The sequence below is a fragment of the Musca autumnalis genome, unplaced genomic scaffold (assembly GCF_047663935.1).
Source record: "Musca autumnalis isolate F117 unplaced genomic scaffold, ASM4766393v1 scaffold_3, whole genome shotgun sequence".
NCBI classification, from domain to species: Eukaryota; Metazoa; Arthropoda; class Insecta; order Diptera; family Muscidae; genus Musca; species Musca autumnalis.
The window spans coordinates 18,235,214-18,256,131 of NW_027411866.1; the positions used below are offsets into that span (position 1 = coordinate 18,235,214).

At 30.8% G+C, this 20,918-nt stretch overlaps 2 protein-coding genes across 8 annotated transcripts in view; both read right to left on the reverse strand.

The window, feature by feature from the left end:
- LOC141399597 (uncharacterized) overlaps nucleotides 1–20,918 on the reverse strand; it is a 416,271-nt gene that overhangs the window by 46,000 nt on the left and 349,353 nt on the right. The gene's annotated exons all lie outside the window — the stretch shown is intronic.
- LOC141399598 (inositol-trisphosphate 3-kinase A-like) overlaps nucleotides 1–20,918 on the reverse strand; it is a 143,778-nt gene that overhangs the window by 34,954 nt on the left and 87,906 nt on the right. For 5 of the 6 annotated variants that reach the window (XM_073978646.1, XM_073978645.1, XM_073978644.1 and 2 more), the window contains one exon: nucleotides 19,422–20,356. The exons of the other annotated variant lie outside the window; for it this stretch is intronic. In XM_073978646.1, coding sequence (XP_073834747.1) covers nucleotides 19,422–20,270 — 849 coding nt within the window. In that variant the 5' untranslated portion in view covers nucleotides 20,271–20,356. The remainder of the gene's footprint in view (nucleotides 1–19,421; nucleotides 20,357–20,918) is intronic. 6 annotated transcript variants of the gene reach the window in all.

The following is a 20,918-nucleotide window of genomic DNA, read 5'->3' on the forward strand; positions in this document are numbered from 1 at the left end:
CATATTACGAAGACTAAATGGTGGACCGTATCGGCAGATCCGGTCGAGAGTTATCTTGCCAACCAACCACTACACACGGTGGTATAGGGGGTTTTTGCACCTTTCAGGCTATTTTGTGAGGAAATATGGGCTTGTCACTGATAAAACTTGCACTGTTTTATGGGGCCAGTGAATACAAGTTGTTGCAACAAAAATCAAAGTGATTCGTGGGCTGGTCCTAAACTAAACATTTTCGAAATTTAAGTGGGTGGTACCCGAAGGAGTGGACCGATTGAGCCCATATTGGAACCTCATCTAAGCCTGGTAGAAATTTCACGATGTGCAAAGTATGTACTATGAGAGATATTGTGCGCACAAATTTTCCGAACATTTTTTGGACTTTTGTGGGCCAGGTACCATTATTTCGATGAGGCACATTTTGCCCGTATGAAAGTGTATATACCCTCGTTAGTGTATATGCTGAGGGTATAAAAACATAAAAAATGTGACGTGAACTTCTATATCTCAAAAATGGTAATACCTAGAAAAAAAATCATAACGGTCAATCCTCTAGAGAATTTTCACAACTACAATATTTTTTTAGTCCCATTTCGATAGGACTTGCGGTGAATTGACCCAATTGGTACTTCTTGTAGAGAATTTTCACTGCTACAAAATGTTCTTTAGTTCGATTTTGATAGGACTTGCGGTTTCCCATCAAAATCGTGGAAAACTAAAAAAATCCAAAAATGTGAAATTGTACCGCGATTTATTTAAAAAGACTCCGACGATGTTTTTTTGTTTTTTGATTTTTTCATCTATAATCAAAAACTTCCCAGGTGTAACCTCCTTTCATTTAAAATTGGTTCACCAGCACCGTGTTAGCGCATGACTGATGTCAGCCCGAATACGTCATGGAATCTCAATGTAAAGATTTTACTGTTTTGATTTTGTTCTCAAGAGACTCCCCGCTTGCTATTGCTTGGTTTAGAAGAAACTGACGATGTGGTTTTTTTTATCCAAGCTCATCTTCGTACAGATCCTTCAACATATTATTTTAATAAGTCCCTTTCATTTGATTATGTAGACGTATGAAAATGTTTAGGTGAACCTTCGAAGATTTCTTTAATTTACGTAAGCGTATGACTGATGTCAACACTAATACGACTTAAAGTCCCACTAAACTACATTTTACTGTTATCTCATTATCTGCAGACATTCAAGACAAACGTCATTTATTTTCTAGACACCACACAATTTCCATGCATTTAATTTACCTTATTTATTTCTTTAAGTGCAACAATGTTTTTGACAAGACAAGCTTTCTACGCTGTGCTGCTGACGTCAGAAGTGCTCCGGTTTGCAAAATATTTTCTTAATTGCCAGTTCTTCTTCATTATGTTTTAAGTATACCACTATCAAAGGTGGTATGTTAAGTTAAGCACGGCACTTTGAACTACGACTACTACTTTTAGCACTTAAACATAACTAGTTGAGTGTTTGTCTACTGCTTGGGTTCTCAAGTGATAGGCATAATACACAAGAAAATCTTAAAAGGAACATCAGGATATGTGGAATATTTTTAGCTCAGTGACATATGTACATATATTCGTCGAGTGGAAAGATCTTCAAGATTTAGGAAAATGCGAATGATGCTTTCTAAAACACAGACCTTGGAATGCTTTTCTTCTACAATATCTTTGAAAATTTCTCCAAACTGAGGTATGATACACCTCACGGCTTGTAACAACATGCCTCATAACAAGTTCTGCCTACACAAATTCAACAGTGGTGAGTTCGCCTAAAGAGTGTACCACAATTCGTCTTGGCCCTGCTTGAAAATATTTTTTTATTTTAATTGTTTTTTTTTTCGTTGTCTTGCCTTAAGTCATGGTGATGATCACGACCAACGTCATCTCATTTTAGTATCGCTGTTGTTGTGTGTGTCTTTGCATTAGCATTGAGTTTATGACGTCAAACAGCCAAATTAGCTTAAACAGCAACTTAAGTAGGCAACTTCCTAAACATAGCTAAACCCAAGCCAGAAGTGGGAAAAAATAAAATGAAAAGAAACTTGTCTCTGAAATTAGTTTCCCTTTTGGAAAATGAGTTTTGTAAAAAACACAAAAATAAAAATAAATATTTAACATTTGTAAGTTGTGAAAGAAAACACGTGTTTACGCTGCTGTAAAATAAAATTTGATATTTAATTAATGCTTATTAATAATAAATGATGATAATGATAATCGTCATTATTATTCTTGTTTTCATCATCTCGCCTACCTAACCTCATTAATAAGCAAAACAAATGCCAAACAAGAAATGACAAGAGTTAAGAGAGAGAAGAATAAATATCAACACTTTAATAACCGGATCTACATCCGGGCCATTTTTTTAATTTCAGAATATCATTAAGTTGGGATAAGACTGGCAATGCAAATTATATGAAACGTAAATAAAAGTCTTAAAAAGGTTTAGTTTAGAATATGGGTGGATAAGATTAACGATTTAACACTGGTTTCATCATGGAAACGATAAATATTTGTATATCTAAATCTGAACCAGTTCCCATCACATGGTTGTGGGATTACACGATTATATTATATGGTAAGTTTAATAACAGGTTTTTCGAAATAATTAGATCACAATCAAAAATAAAAAATTAAAATTTTTCAAATATATATGCTTAAAAATTGTGTCTATGATTGCAAATATCCTTGAGCAGGTGCACCACAGAAGAATATAGGTTTATACCACCCTGTATGATGTTGACTCTTAGCATAATTCCCAGGATTACAGTAAGATTATTATAGCTTTATCAAGAATATTGGAAAATGTGATAAAATAAATATTCACCAATATGTGAAACTCCTTCAAAATGAGTCTTAGGAAGTCCCCTTCTCTTTGTTTATTTTGGCGTATAACTCACGTCAGCACTAATACGCTACAGAGCCCCATTTTCATAATTGCTCTGGGCTTTTCTTTTTCGCAGAAATCAACCCTCAAGGCTTCCTTTTCTAATCCAGTTTTATTCTTATAGAGCTCCCTCAAATAACCTTAAAAATATCCCACTAATTTCTTATGTAAGCGTATGTCAGATGTCAGTACTAATACGCCAAAGAGTCCCAACTTAGTAAATCGCTGTTGTATATTTTTTGGAAGACATTAACCGTCCAAATTTTCTCTGTTATAGTGTTCCTTTAAAAGAATAACCTTAAATGCTCCCGCTCTTTATTGATGAAAGCGTGAAACTGATGTCAGCACTAATACGCCACGGAGTCCCATCATAATCATGTTTGATGTCCTTGCTTTTGGCAGACATCAACCTTCGAGATTTCCTTTGTTGAAATCCAAATTTATTCTTAAAGAAAGAGGTCCTTCAAAAGTAACTTTAAAAATATCCGACTCATTATTTATGTAAGCTTATGACTGATTTCAACACTAATATGCCACAGAGTCAACATTTAATAATTTGTTCTAATCTTCTTTTTGGCAGATAAATTTATTCTTATAAAGGTCCTTAGAAAATTACTTCAAACCTCTCTTACTTATTCTTTACTTAGGCGTATAACTGATGTCAGCACAAATTCGCCACAAAGTCTCACTTGAACAATTTTCGAAGACCTTATTTTTGCTAGACATCAACCGTCGAAGGAAACTTTGTTTTAATCTAAATTTTTTTTATGGTGGCCCTTAAAAAATAAAAAAACCCTCTCATTCACACAATGTTTCCAATGTGTATTCCATAGGTTGAAACCTTGTTGTCGCTTAGTTCATGGTAAATCTGGTGTCGCTGAAACTATTATTTTTTTCCTTCAAAAAAGAATCCAAGTTGCTTCCTGTGGGGATCCTCTAAACACTAGTGTCGTGGTTTCCTTAGAAAAAATCCATAATTATTCTAGTGAAACTCCAACAACAATAACCTTAAGAAGTCCCCTTCTCTATATTTATTATGGCGTATGACTAATGTCAGTACTTATACGCCGCAGAGTCTCACTTTAATAATTTTTAATAACCTTAATTTTCGTAGATTGTAAGAGAATTTAAATAATTGGCAAGACACCGGGCATCAAAAATAGCAATATGAAATGAAAATCTACGTTTTGTTATTTTTGAAAAAAAAAAAAATAATTTTCTAATAAACCATGTTTAGTGATTTAAAAAAATTTAAAAGTATGTTGCGTGATTCAAAAAAAAAAATATTATTTTTTTACCAAAAACTAAAAAAAATATTAAAAATATCAAAAATATTTCAAACAAATATTTTTTAAAAATCCACGTTTTGTGAACTTTGAAAATTAATTGATAACACTGCTCAACAAAATTGAAAAAGTTGAATGTTTCAGACGAAGTTGCAGTTGTTTCTAGATGAAATCGGCGAGTTATTTCCAAATCCGGTGCCGGTTTTTCTCCATCAGCTCTTGTTTTTGAGATATAGCTCAAAATCGGTTTTTACGAGTTTAACCCAGACTTTCGTTATTTTCGGATACAAACAAATATTTTTTGTGGGTTTTTCGACCTTAATGTATTAAGGAGATGTCGTACGCTAGATACAAATCGTTTTTGAAGTAGTTATGGTGAGTATATATCAAAAAAATATAGAAAATATACGACGCACCTTGTAAAAATTGCATATTTTGAGTACTTTAAGCTATAATTACGTCATCGGGGGAAGTCATAGGATCTTCATATGGCAATGCGGATATGCTTAGGGTGTCTACTATATAGTTCAGTATTCAAATATATAATATAAATTTCATACCGCCCATGATTCGACCATAACCTAAAAATCATCATGAAGACTGCCATTGAAAAGTAGATGGCTTATGTGGTAATGATATCACTGGTAAATTATTTCCCTTTAGCAGTCTTCATGGCGATTTTTAGGTTATGGCCGAATCATGGCGGCTATAAACTTTATATTATACATTTGAATACTGGATTATATAGTAGACACCCTAAGCATATCCGAAGTACCATATGAAGATCCTATGACTTCTCCCGATGACGTAATTACAACTTAAAGTACTCAAAATATGCAATTTTTACAAGGTCCGTCGTATATTTTCTATATTTCATCTAGAAACAACTCGCCGATTTCATCTAGAAACAACTGCAACTTCGGTTGAAACAAAAGTCCTGTTGACCAGTGTAATTAATTTAAAAAAATAAAGTACCAACGTTTTGCTATTTTTCGTTAATTTGTTTGAAATTTTAATGTTTCGTTAATTTGTTTGAAATTTTAAAAATCCAGGTTTTGTGAATAGTGGAAAAAAATTTACATTCAGGTTTTGCGAATTTTTAAAAAATATTTTTTAAAAAATACAAGTTTGTGAATTTTGAAAAAAAATTTTAAAAAATCCATGATTTGGGAATTTTTAGAAAATATTTTTTAAAAAATTGACGTTTTGTGAATTTTGCAAAAATAATTTAAAAAAATGCACGTTTTGTGAATTTTGAAAAAATAATTTTAAAATGCACTTTTTGTGAATTTAAAAAAAATGTTTTAATAAAATCCACGTGTAGTAGTTTTTTGAAAAAAAAAAATATAATCCATGTTTAGTGGTTTTTGAAAAAATCTGCGTACCGTCATTGAAAAAAAAAATTGAAAAATATTTTTTTATAAAAAAATTAAATATAAAAAATAAATAATTAAAAATATTTTTTAAAAATCCACGTTTTGTGAATTTTGAAATAGCAAATAGATTTTTATAGAATCCAAGTCCTAATTAAAAAAAATATTTTTTTTAAATTCATGTTTTTTGATTTCTGAAAAAGATATTTGTTTAAAAATGCACATTCTGTGCTTTTTGAAAAAAAAAAAAAAAAAAAACAAATCCACGTACTGCGATATTTGCGATCTAAAAAAAAAAAAAAAAATAAAATACAACAACGTTTTGCGACTTTGGAAAAAAAGACGATATTTTGATTTTGAAACAAATATTTTTGAAAAAATCTATGTTTTCTGAATTTTGAAAAAAATTAAAAAATCCACTTCTTGTAAATTTTGAAAAAATTGAAAAAATAATTTTTAAAAAATCCATGTTTTGTGAATTTTGAAAAATATTTTTTAACAAAATACACGTTTTGTGAATTTTGAAGAAATATCTTTAAAAAAATCAATATATCCTGAATTTTGGAAAAATATTTTTTTTTTAAATCCATGTTTTGTGAATTTGGAAAAAAATTAAAAATAAACACTTTTTGTGAAATTTGAAAAATATGTTTTAACAAATTCCACGCTTTGTGAATTTTGAAGAAATATCTTTCAAAAAAATCAATGTAACCTGAATTTTGGAAAATATTTTTTTTAATCGTTTAGTTAATTTAAAAAAAAAACGTTTTGTTTGTTTTGTTTTGGTCGAAGTTTCAATCTCATTTGATTATTTTCTGTTACAGAGAGTAATGTTTTTCAAAACGACAGTGTTGCAAAATTTTACTGATCACTACCAATATCATGATTTCATTCCGGCGAAGCTTTTTGAAATTATGTTTTTTAGCGAAAAACCGAACCATTTATGTGTCTAGTATTCTCAAATAAGTGTGTGTGAGTATCGGTTTTTCGCTAAACAAGGCATCATTTCAAAAATCTGAAAAGCCAATTGATAATACAGTACAACAAAATCGAACTTTTTTAAAATTACAAGAAACCCCGCACATATTATGAAAGAGGACCGAAAAAGAAGACACGTGTACCGGCGTTTTGAAAGTTTACGTCGGGAAGTAACCTAAATAGGCGTGGCAAGTTCCGCCCATTTCTACAGGTTTTGAAATATTCGACATCAGATTTCTTGGAATCCTTGCATTTTAGGTATAAAGTGTCTTTGGCAATATGAGTGACAACAACGCGGGGTATCTTTTTATGAAAAGAATTAACCCTCATGCGAGTCACTAAAGGGGTCTTTTTCGTCCCTTTTTTCAAAAACGTTTAAAAACTCCTTTAAAATGTGATCATATCAGATTGAAATATTCTACAAAATTATTTATCATAAAATTTTAATATAGGTCCCCGAATACACCAAAACTCTAAATCATACCTAAACGCCAGGAATCTGCCAAAAGTAAAATCACGTTTTAAGGTTAATGTTGTACTTTATCTGAGTTTATTAAGTTTTGCCCAGTGAATATATCAGGAAAAATTTCTAAAATTGTCTTTTCCATTTCAAAAAAATCAAAAAAAAAATTTTGATACTACATCAATGATTTTGGTACATAGATTAAGAAAAAAATCTGCATTCCAAATCTGTTTTCGTTACTAACTTTGATTGTTGCGCGCAAAAGATATGACCGTTTTAATTATGATAATTAGAAAAAATTCTAAAAAAATCGCGGCTTAATATAGTTATCTGTTATATCCTATTATCGTTAACTGAATTCGTAACCTTTGCGATGATGTAAATTTTTAACCAAAGGTTAAATTTAGAAAAATTTACGCACAAAAATTTCGTGTTTGGGCGCAGACTACTGTGATCCTCATGTTATACATTAACAAGTAAAAAAGCATTAAGTTCGGCCGGGCCGAACTTTTCATACCCTCCACCATAAAATATTCATTCCTGTCTCCAACTTTAAGTGAGTACGTTAAAATGTCAGATAATGTACATGAAATGCTTCATTCGGGAGGCCCTTTTTTATGGTGCCTATATCTAACTATGTATGTTGACAATTTTTGGTGGGCTAGAAATTGGGAGGTACTGTTATATAGGGGTTATAATATAACATGGGTCTATGTTGAGAGTTTTTGATGGGAGCCTATAATGTCAAATAACTCCTAATTCGGTTAAAAAATTTAGCTAGAATCCTCAAAATATCGAAAATCGGTACATAACGTGGGAACTTCAAATGTCATTAACAGCTAGTTCGGTGGTATCTGGGCTATACGAAAATATGAACTTAAATGAACAATTTTTGTTGCAGAATTTTTGTTGACTTTTAAATTTCAAATTACAGAAAGTTCTCCAAAAATAAAGCTAAGGTACGGAAAATCGGGAGGTTTGTTTTGGGGCTATACAAAAACATGGACCTACGTTCGGTTAAGCATTTTAAGTAAAATCCTCAAAGTACCGAAAATCGGGAAGTATCGTTATATTGGGGCTATGTTGAAAATTGTTGATGCAGATGTATGGTGACCACTACAACCTTCAAATGTCAAATTACAGTTAGTTCTGTTAAAAATTGTAGCTAAAATGGCCAAATTACTGAAAATTGGGAGGTACCGTTACATGGGAGCTATATCCGAACATGGACCTATGTTGACAATTTTTGATGGAGAGGTGTTGTGACCACTAAGAACATCAAATGTCAAATTACTGCTAGTTCGGTTTAATATTGTAGCTAAAATCATCAAATTACTGAAAATCGGGAGGTTCCGTTATATGGGGGCTTTCTTGACAATTTTTGGTGGAGAGGTGTGGTGACCACTAAGAATTTCAAATGTCAAATGTTCAAATTACAGATATTTCGGTTAAAACTTGTTGGTAAAATTCTCAAAATACCTGAAATCGGGCGGTAGCGTTGTATGGGGGCTATTCCAAAACATGGACCTATGTCCACTAGTTATATAAGTTTATTGACATTTAAGAACCCTAAATGTCAAATTATAGCTATATCGGTCTGAAAATGTAGATAAAAACGTCAAAATGTCGTAAATCGGGGGTACCGTTATATGGGGGCTATACCAACACGTGGACATAGGTCCACAACTTTTGTTATATAAGTTTAGGTACACTTAAGAACTTCAAATGTCAAATTATAGCTTCATCGGTCTGAAAAAGTAGCTAAAAACGTCAAAATACCGTAAATCGGGGGGTACCTTTATATGGGGGCTATACCAAAACGTGGACCTATGTCCACAACTTTTGTTATATAAGTTTATTGATACTTAAGAACCCTAAATGTCAAATTATAGCTACATCAGTCCGAAAATGTAGCTAAAAAAGTCAAAATACCGTAAATCGGGGGCTACCGTTATATGGGGGCTATACCAAAACGTGGACCTATGTTCACAAATTTTGTTATATAAGTTTATTGACACTTAAGAACCCTAAATGTCAAATTATAGCTAAATCGGTCTGAAAATGTAGCTACAAACGTCAAAATACCGCAAATCGGGGGGTACCGTTATATGGGGGCTATACCAAAACGTGGACCTATGTCCCCAACTTTTCTTATATAAGTTTATTGGTACTTAAGAACCCTAAATGTCAAATTATAGCTAAATCGGTCTGAAAATGTAGCTAAAACCGTCAAAATACCGTAAATCGGGGGGTACCGTTATATGGGGGCTATACCAAAACGTGGACCTATGTCCACAACTTTTGTTATATAAGTTTATTGACATTTAAGAACCCTAAATGTCAAATTATAGCTTCATCGGTCTGAAAATGTAGCTAAAAACGTCAAAATACCGCAAATCGGGAGGTACCGTTATATGGGGGCTATACCAAAACGTGGACCCATGTCCACAACTTTTGTTATATAAGTTTATTAACACCTAAGAACCCTAAATGTCAAATTATAGCCAAATCGGTCTGAAAATATAGCTAAAACCGTCAAAATACCGTAAATCGGGGGGTACCGTTATATGGGGGTTATACCAAAACGTGGACCTATGTCCACAACTTTTGTTATATAAGTTTATTGACACTTAAGAACCCTAAATGTCAAATTATAGCTACATCGGTCTGAAAATGTAGCTAAAAACGTCACAATACCGCAAATCGGGGGGTACCGTTATACGGGGGCTATACCAAAACGTGGACCTATGTCCACAAGTTTTGTTATATATGTTTATTTATACTTAAGAACCCTAAATGTCAAATTATAGCCAAATCGGTCTGAAAATGTAGCTAAAAACGTCAAAATACCGTAAATCGGGGGGTACCGTTATATGGGGGCTATACCAAAACGTGGACCGATATAGCCCATCATCGAACTTGACCTGCCTGCAAACAAAAGACGCATTTTCCCAAAATTTCAGCGTCCTATCTCCATTTTTGTGGATGCTAGAGTGATTACCACAGACGGACGGACGGACGGACGGACGGACGGACGGACGTGCTCAGATCGACTTAGAATTTTACCCTGATCAAGAATATATATACTTTATAGGGTCGCAAATGAATATTTCAATGCGTTACAAACGGAAAAACAAACTTAATATACCCTCCATACTATGGTGGAGGGTATAAAAAATGCGAAATCGCGAGTACTACAATCAAATAATATGCTTTTAGTGAAATCCAGCTGCGCGTCCCGATTAGAGCAAAGATTCAAAAAACCCCATTTTTCAGGTTTCAAAATGTCAGCATCCGTTTGAGGTAGATACAGTGGATATATTAAAAATCATACATTACAAACTTCAACTCTGAAGTGTACTCTTTAACTTCTCCTTTGAGCATTAAGCTCTACATTGTGTTGTAAAACCACTAATTGGAAAATGACATAACGAAACTCGTTTAATTCAACAATTTTTTTACATTAGTACGACCACAGCTTCCGCTCAAATTATTATTTTAAGAAAACCCTCGGTGAATCGGGCTAAAACAGTTTATTTTACCGAAATGCGGTCAAAAGTTATGGTATAGTAAAACTGATCTCGAGTTACAATACCCCATACCTCAGGTTCAACATAAGTTAATTTTCTACAAAAAGCTTGATATATCCGACTTATGAGTCCTAACATCCATGGTTTTGGCATGGAATGATGTCTGCTCTGATAAAATTGACTGAATTAACCCTAGAAACTGACATACATGTGTGTATCATGAATGATCATAGCAAAAATCATAGATGTCATGCCAAAATCATAGATGTTAGGACTCATATGTCGGATATATATTCACTGGACAATAGCCGTAGACTATCCCCGCATTTTCACATACAATATGAGGAACCTATGACTTATCCTGCTGACGTTATTTTAGTTTATAGTACTAAAATACGTAATTTTTCAAAGTTAGATCTGGGTTATCAATATTTTCCATATAGATATTCACCAAACATATTTCAAAAACAGTTTGGATGAAGCACACATAATCTTCTGAAAGAATTTATTATCAAAAACTTCAATAAAGTATATTTTGTGACCGCAAATAACAAAAATGTGAATAAAAACGGTCGAATATGGTCCTAAAAAGCGAAAGCTTCTGGATATGTTAAATATTATAGCTACAAATTTCTTTTGTTCAGAGACTCATAATGAAATTTGATTTGGAACATTTCTTCTTTTGATACAACCCCAAAAAAGTGAGGTATTTTATGAGATTTTGACTCAGTATGGAATAAATTTTAATTAAGAGCCTAAAAGTTTAGCAAATAATTTCTACCTATAATCTAATTTCTACCTATCTAATTTTGTAACGTCATTTTCTTAAAAAAGTATTTTACTCAGATATCTAGTTTGTTCTAGGACTTACAATGAAATTTTGTGTAGAATATTTCTTCTTTTAACACCTTTCGTCTGGAACTAAATTTTATGTTACTTTCATGCATCAACTCGAAAAAGAACAAAACAAATTTATTCAAAAAATATGTTGGTGTTTTGTTGGCAAACTTGATGTATATATTTTCTTGACATATATTACAAATACATATTTCATTTATTCGGCGACTTATATTGAAATTTGATGGAGATTATTTTTGTCTTTGACGTCTTGTATCTAGAATGAAGTTTTGTGGGACAATATTTAATAAACTCAGATAAAGTACAACATTAACCCTAAAACGTGATTTTACTTTTGGCGGATTCCTGACGTTTAGGTATGATTAAGAGTTTTGGTGTATTCGGGGACCTATAGTCAAATTTTATGACAAATAATTTTGTAGAATATTTCAATCTGATACGATCACATTTTAAAGGAGTTGTTAAACGTCTTTGAAAAAAGGGACCAAAAAGACCCCTTTAGTGACTCGCATGAGGGTTAATTCTTTTCATAAAAAGATACCCCGCGTTGTTGTCAGTCATATTGTCAAAGACACTTTATACCTAAAATGCAAGGATTCCAAGGAATCTGATGTCGAATATTTCAAAACCTGTAGAAATGGGCCACGCCTATTTAAAAAATATTTTTTAAATCCACGTTTTGTGAATTAAAAAAACTTTTTTAAATCCACGTTTTGTGATTTAAAAAAAAATAATTTTTACAAATCCACGTTTTGTGATTTAAAAACAAATTATTTTGTGTTTTGTGATTTAAAAAAAATATTGTTTGTGATTTGAAAAAAAAAAATATTTTTTAATACTCGTTTTGTGATTTAAAAAAAAGAATTTTTATTTTAAATCAAAGTTTTGTGATTTAAAAAAATGAATCCAAGATATTTGATTTTTGAAAAGAAATAAAAATCTACGGTTTGTGATTTTGAAAAAAAAAAAATATTATTCAATCCTCGTTTTGTGATTAAAAAAAATAAAATCAAAGTTTTGTGACTTTTGAGAATTTTTTTTTAATTCAAGTTTTGTGGTTAAATAACAATATTTTCGTTTTAAATCTACATTTAGTGATTTTTGAAATATCCACACTTTGCGAATTTTGAAACATTTTTGTAAATTGTTTTTTTTTTATTATTTTTGAAAAAAAAAAATAAACTATTTTTGAAAAAATCTTTTTAAATTAAAGTTCCGCGAATTTTTAAATAAAAAATAATTTTTAAAAAATCCAATTTTTGTGGTTTTTGAAAAACAAAATTCTAAAACCCCATTTTTGTGAACTTTGAAATTTTGATTTGATTTTGCATTTTTTTTTTAAACTACAGTTTGTGACTTAAAAAAATAAACAAACGTTGTTGTATTTCGGACTCTACTCAATCCGGCGACGAAAAATTTGCCACTAAGGTTCACTTTAGGTGTCCTTAAACAATATCACCTGCTCATTGATTCGTGATGCGTATGACTGATATAGGAACTATATCACCACAGAGTCCCATTTTAATAATTTTCTTGTGCACTTATTTTATTGAAGAGACAATAGAAACACGCTTCATGTCGCCAATGCACTAATCCAGGATAGCTTGAGGATGTTTTCTGGTCAGCACGGTATAAAAGAGTCTGTGAAGATCATTCAAGAATGTTTTTTTAGTAGTTCCTACTCAATTTATATCATGGCGTATGACCGTAGCCCGTAAAAATTTTGCCTTTGGAAATATTTTTTGGAACCTACAAATGTTTCCAATCAAAATATGTTGAACATATTGTATCAGTAAAGCGTCAGACAAGGTCGCTGTACTCATGTAAGTAAGTTTCAATTTCTTATCAATAAAAGTCTCAATAAACTAAAAGAAACAACATTTTTAATTGAATCGATGAATTGACGTAGACGCATTTTTTCTTATCTCATTAGCGAGACAAAGACATCTTCATTTCAATGTTTTCTTATATTCTTCAGTTGAATTTATAAACGGTATTGAAATATGTAGTTGCCAGGGAGACTCGAAATTATGACAATATTTAAAACCTCTTGAGATTTTCTATAGGTAATGTCTACTACCTATAGAGAATCTCAAGAGGAGTCTTCTATAGATAGTAGGCCTCTTGGATTCTTTTAAAGAAATAAGACCTTCTGATTTCTTCTATAGAAAAAAGAACCCTTGTGTTCTCAGCACCTTCATCTGCAACGCTGTGAAATTTAAGGAATCTTTAGAGCAACAAAAGGGCCTAATTACAAATATAAACGAGCTTTGGCCTTTTTAAAGCTCTTTTGTTATTGTAACAAAATTCGAAATTATTAGTGCCCCTCATGTTTTGACGGCGTATGATTGTTGACAATAGTTATACGCCCCGTAGCTTACACATATAATCTGTTTTATTTCTGGTTTTGAAGACAAGCCTTCCAATTTTTGCTGAATTATTTTAAAATTTATCATTATCACAAAATAATTTTGTGAATTGAAGCTCTTACGCTTAACTTCACCATTGTAGAATTTAAGACATATTTTGCATAATAAAAATATTCCTTAAATACCAATTAGACACACATATATGCATACCACATAAATAGCAACACCTGCCGTTAAGGCAGCAAATTCTCTGTATAAAATCCAAAATATTTTACCCAAAAAACAATTCTGCTTTTTTTGCATATTTTATTACCACTATCTTTAGTTATATCTGAACGACATACTAACATAGTTGATATAATTTTAAATTTAAGTCACGTTTCCTGGGGTGCCGCCACACAAATAAGTGACTTTGGTATGCCAATCGTATCGTATCTTTAGACAAACGTTGGTTGTTCAACGAACTGTATTGATTTTAATCGAGAGATTTGCATAAAATTAGCATAACTGTTACAATGTCTTTATTAATAGATTTATTTGCGGTGAGATAATCTCATGACAGTCAATAAAAGATAACATTTTCGGAATGAAAAATTTGAAGCCTACGATTCAACGTAGGCAAAAAACACATTTTTGTGTATTAAAAATAATAAATTGTTTCTTTTTGGCTTGTGACGTATGAGTGCCTTCATCCAGTATACGCCCTATTGTAAATTAATTGAAACGAAAAGGGCGTATGACTGGCGAAATGAAGTATACATCCCATATTCATAAACAACATTAATAAATACTTCCTTACTGGCTATTAAAAACAACTTTTCAATAATTCAAGTTTAAAAAAATTAAATATTTTTTCGTCAAGATCCATGTTTTGCGTATTATTTTTAAAAATTCCACGTTTTGTGGATCTTGAAAAAAATTCTTTGGAGTCCACATTTTGTGAATTTAAAAAAAAATAAGTCCAAGTTAGCAAATTTTGAAAAATTATTTTTTCCAAATTAAAAATTTAGTCAAGCTCGAGGTCACTAAATTATTAATTTTGAATAAGGAAAAAGGTCGAACAACAAGCAACAAATTGAAAATTATATTTTAATAGTCCATGTTTTGTAAACGTCCCTTTTTGTAAATTTTGCAAAAACATTTTTAAAAGTCCACTTTTTAAATTTTGAAAAAAAATTAATGTTTACATTTTGTAAGTTTTGTAAGTCAATACAAAGAACTAAGAGAACTGATGAGTCCAAGTGGCAATGGACGAAAATAGTCTTCTCTTTCCCTAAAGTAAATCAATTTTAACTACTTCCACTTTAAAACTTCTTGTTTTTTTTAATTTGAAAACAACAATTGTTAGATTAAGCTGACTTACTTTAAAAATAATAAAAAAATATTTTTTCAAAATCTACGTATTATGTATTAAAAAAAAAATAATAATTTTTAATTTATCAACGTTTTGTGTATTTAAAAAAAATATTTTTAAATAATCCAAGTTTTTTTTTTAATTTTGAAAAATTATTTTTTTTAATCCACTTTTTGTGAAATTAAAAAAAAAACTATTTTAAAAAATCATTTTATTATTTTTTTTTTAAATCCACTTTTTGTGAAATTTGAAAAAAACTATTTTTTAAAAAATCGACGTTTAGTGAAATTGGAAAAAAAAGGAAAAAATATTTATGTTTTGTGATTTTTTTTTTTAAAAATATTTATGTTTTGTGAAATTTGAAAAAAAAAATATTTTTGTAATAAATATCCTCGTTTTGAGAATTTTGAAATAAAATTTTAAATTCACGTTTTTGAAATAAAAAAAAAATATTATAAAATAAAATCCACGTTTTGTGAATTAAAAAAAATTGTTTAAAAATCCACGTTTTTTTTTAATTTACAAAATATTTATTTTTTGTGCATTTTGAAAACATATTATTTTTTAATCAAGGATTTGTGACTTTTGAAAAAAAAATATTTTTGTAATTATACCCTCAGCCTTTAGGCTAAAGAGGGTATTTACACTTTGATACGACCAAAAATGTGCCTCATCGAAATAATGGTTTTAGACCCCAAGTATGTTTGTACGATATCCGTTTCAGACAATTTTGAGTAGATCTAGCCATGTCCGTCCGTCTGTCTGTCTGGCTGGCTGGTGCGCAAGATAACTCTCGAACGGATCAATCGATTCGGTTCAAATTTTGGGTATCGATATATTTTGTCCAGATTCGATTTAAGTTCGAAGATGGGCCATGTAGGTCCACTCCTTCAGGTACCTCCCCCACAAATGTTCAAAAATTGTCGCAATACTTGTGCGCACGATAACTCTTGTACGGAATAACCGATTTGGTCCATACTTTGAACATCGTGTAATTTCTACCAGGCTTAGATGAGGTTCCAATATGGACTCAATCGGTCCACTCCTTCGGGTACCTCCCACACAAAATGTCGGAAAAGTTCAGTTTAGGACCTGTTCTCGAATCGCTTTGATTTTTGTTTACGCAAGTTGTATTCGCTGTCCTCTATACGACGCTGTAAGTTTCATTAGGGGCAAGTCCATACTTCCTGAGAAAATAGCCTGAAAGTTACAAAAAACCCTATGACACCGTGTGTAGTGGTTGGAGCGCAAGATAACTCTCGAACGGATCTGCCGATTCGGTCCAAAATTTGGCTTTCGTAATATTTTGTCCAAACTTAGTTCAAGTTCAAAGATGGATTATATCGGTCCACTCCTTCCGGTACCTCCCCCACAGAAGTTCGAAAATGTTCGGAAAATTTGTGCGTACGATAACTCTTGAAGGGAGTAACCGATTTGGTCCATACTTTGCACATTATGAAATTTCTACCAGTCTTAGATGAGGTTCCAATATGGACTCAATCGGTAAACTCCTTCGATTACCTCCCACACAAAATTTTGGATAAGTTCACTTTAAGACCTGCTATTGAATCACTTTGATTTTTGTTGAAGCAACTTTCACTCACTGCCTCAATTACGATGGTAAAAGTTGTTTCAAGGGCAAGTCCATACTTCTTGAAAAAACAGCCCGAAGGGTGTAAAAACCCCCTATGGCACCCCCATGGTCTATGTCGGTTCATTCCTTTAAGTACCTTTTCAGCAAAATTTTTGAACTTTAATCCTAATCAAAATTTTTGTCGGTTCATACGAGACCAAAATTTTGAAACCCCCTAAATACATAAGTTTTTTTGTGAAAAAAAGTGTTTCAATTTGCACAGGCTGAGGGTATATATCTGTCGGCAAAGCCGACTGATACTTTTTTAGTTGTTTTTTTTTAAATCCACGTTTTTTGAATTTTAAACACAATGGTTGTTTTTTGTTAATCCACATCTTGTGAATTTTGAAAAAAATATTTCTTAAAAGTCCTCATTTTTTGATTTTTGAAGGCAATGTTTTTTTTTTAATTTTGAAAAAATATTTTTCAAAAATCCACGTTTAGTGAATTTTGAAAAAATATTTGTTAAAAAGAGCACGTTTTGAGAATTAAAAAGAATGTTAGATGTTCCAAATTTTGTGAATTTTGAAAAAAATATTTTTTAATCTCCAAGTTTTGTGAATTTTGAAAAAAATTTTTTTCAAATCCAGATTATGTGAATCTTGAAAAAATATATTTTTTAATCCACGTTTTGCGAATAAAAAAACAATATTTTTTAAACATCCAATCATAGTGAATTTTGAAAAAACTTTTTTCTTTAAAAATCCCGTTTTGTGAACTTTAAAAACTGTATTTTTAAAATATTTTTTTAAATCCAATTTTTGTAAAAAAATATTTTTTTAATCTCCAATATTGTGAATTTAAAAAAAATATATTTTTTTTAAGTCCACATATTGTGAATATAAAAAAAATATATGTATATACATTTTTTTCAAATCCAAATTTTGTGAATGTTGAAAAAATATATTTTTTTAATCCACGTTTTGCGAATTAAAAAAAAAAACAATATATCCAATTTTTAAGAATTTTGAAAAAAAAAACATTTTTTAAAAAATCCCGTTTTGTGAATTTTAAAAACTGTATTTTTTAAATCCAAGTTTTGTGTATTTAAAAAAAAATGTATTTTTTTTAATTCCAATTTTTGTAAATTTTGAAAAAAGATTATTTTTAAATAATCCACGTTTTGTGAATTAAAAAAATAATAAGAAGAAACAAGGGAACTTATGAGATCCTGTGACGAGGATCTAAACTAGTCTTCCCTACCTTTCCCATTGGAAAACAATGCCAAACTTTCTCCACCAATAGATTGGTTGTTTTAAGATACTAAAATAACAACAGTGGGATTAAGCTAGACTATTTTGAAAAATAAAATATCAACAGCTATCCCAACATCACCAATGTTCGAAAAAAAATAATTTTTAAATAATCCACGTTTTGTGAATTTTGAAAAAAATAATTTTAAAATAATCCACGATTTGTGAATTTTGAAAAAAATAATTTTTAAATAATCCACGTTTTGTGAATTTTGAAAAAAAAAATAATTTTCAAATAATCCAAGTTTTGTGAATTTTGGAACAAATAATTTTTAAATAATCCACGTCTTGTGAATATTGGAAAAAATAATTTTTAAATAATCCACGTTTTGCGAATTTTGGAAAAAATAATTTTTAAATAATCCACGTTTTGTGAATTTAAAAAAATAAATTTTAAATAATCCAAGTTTTGTGAATTTTGGAATAAAAAATTATAAATAATACACGTCTTGTGAATTTTGGAAAAAATAATTTTTTAAATAATCCACATTTTGTGAATTTTGGAAAAAATATTTTTTTAAATAATCTACGTTTTGTGAATTTTGGAATAAAAAATTATAAATAATACACGCCTTGTGAATTTTGGAAAAAATAATTTTTTAAATAATCCACATTTTGTGAATTATGGAAAAAATAATTTTTAAATAATCCACGTTTTGTGAATTAAAAAAAAATAAATTTTAAATAATCCACGTTTTGTGAATTTTGGAAAAAAATTATTTTTAAATAATCCACGTTTTGTGAATTTTGGAAAAAAATTATTTTTAAATAATCCACGTTTTGTGAATTTTGGAAAAAATAATTTTTAAATAATCCACGTTTTGTGAATTTTGGAAAAAATAATTTTTAAATAATCCACGTTTTGTGAATTTTGGAAAAAATAATTTTTAAATAATCCACGTTTTGTGAATTTTGGAACAAAAAAAATAATTTTTAAATAATCCACGTTTTCTGAATTTTGGAAAAAAATAATTTGTAAATAATCCACGTTTTGTGAATTTTGGAAAAAATAATTTTTTAAATAATCCACGTTTTGTGAATTTTGGAAAAAAAATAATTTTTAAATAATCCACGTTTTGTGAATTTTGGAAAAAAAAATAATTTTTAAATAATCCAAGTTCTGTGAATTTTGGAAAAAATAATTTTTAAATAATCCACGTTTTGTGAATTTTGGAAAAAATAATTTTTAAATAATCCACGTTTTGTGAATTTTGGAAAAAAAATAATTTTGAAATAATTCGCGATTTATGAGCCTTGAAAAAATATTCTCTAAATAATAATAAAAAATATTCTCTAAATAATCCATGTTGAAAAATGAGAAAAATCTCAAAATTTTATTTCTAGTTCCATGGCGTATAATTTCCGCCACTACTTATACGTCCGATATTCCCCAAAGAACAATAAAAATTGTTCATTTCCAATTTCTTACCTTTTTCGCTTGACTACTCGGTGTGGGTACATCGGAATCCCATTCTGAACTCAAATCATCACTTGAAGCATAACCATAATCCCGTGGCAGAGGAACTTCAAGAAAAGACTTGGAATACTGGGCATAGCCAGGACACAAAGTATTTGCACCATGTGGTGAGGGTGAACGGCGATTCATAAGGGAATGTTTACGAAGTGTTGCAATTGTTTCACTTGATTCAAAGAGACCCTTGGGCGGTACCATTATGGTTGGTGTGGGCGGAGGAGTTTTCGGTATGGCACCTGTTGCATTAGGGGGAGCTGTAGAGGCCACAGTGGGCATACCATGAGCCTGGGCAAAAGCCATACTAACTTTACGACCATGTAGCAGATTACCAGACGATTTTTTACGCAATGTTTTCTTCGACGGCAATGGAGAGGACGGATGCTTTTTATCGCTTTCTGAGGTTTTTGGTTCCTCAGCCTCATCGGCTTCTTTTTCATCATCATCTTCGTCGTCATCACCATCGTCCTCAACAGTGGTTTCATTGTTGAGATCCTCCTCCTCCTCTTCTTCTTCGTTTTCTATAGCATTTTCTTTGCTGTTTTGATTTGTCTTCTCCTTATCCATTATGGGTTTATTGCCATTTATAATCTCCAGCTGTTTCTGTTCCTCTTCCTCAAAGGTCATTTTGTTAATTTCGTCTGGAGGTACCTCCGGAAAATGTAATAACTTCACTGTGATCTTTTTACCAGCCTCGTTGTAGTAGACTTCCTTGGCACTCATTTTATCAAAGTCTTCATAGATTCTGACTTGAGGATAGGCACATAGAGACATCTTCTCGGGCAGCATAACATCAACAGAATTCATGGCACAGCAACACACAAATTTGAAACATTTTCATATTTAAAACAACTTCTTTTAAAACAAATTTTCATTTAAAAATTTTCAGTTTTCTAAGGGAAATAATTTAAAATATTAGGAAATTTCGGAATGAATTCTCTTTTGTGTTTGGTTTCACTTTCAATTCCTAGTGAGTGATTGGAATACTTTACTGTTACTAACGTGATTCATTCACGACTAGTGTGGCGAATAACTTGAACTTTTAAAATTCCAAAACTAGTGTATTAATATTCGCATTTTTGCCTCTGTTTTATTTTCGTCGACTTTGTGACATGAAACCCGGGCCTTTAGTATTATATAATTATGGCATTTGCGTCATTAGAATTTTAATTATCACAATTAAAAAAATAATAATAAAACACAGCAAACATGCAGCACCACCAGCCACTGCCGTCCGGTCTCTATGACTCTATCTCTGTTTGGTTTGTCCAATTAATCGGGCAATTTTGTGTAAAAATACAAAAACAACAACGTATCTTGATCGCTATAACAGTTTCCATTCAATGGCTCAAAAACAAAAATTTGTTCACAAATTCAGCCAAGCGTATTATTGAGGCATAAATTAACCATTAATTTAACCAAAAGTGCCAGAATAGAGCGTTGCTGAGCTATTAC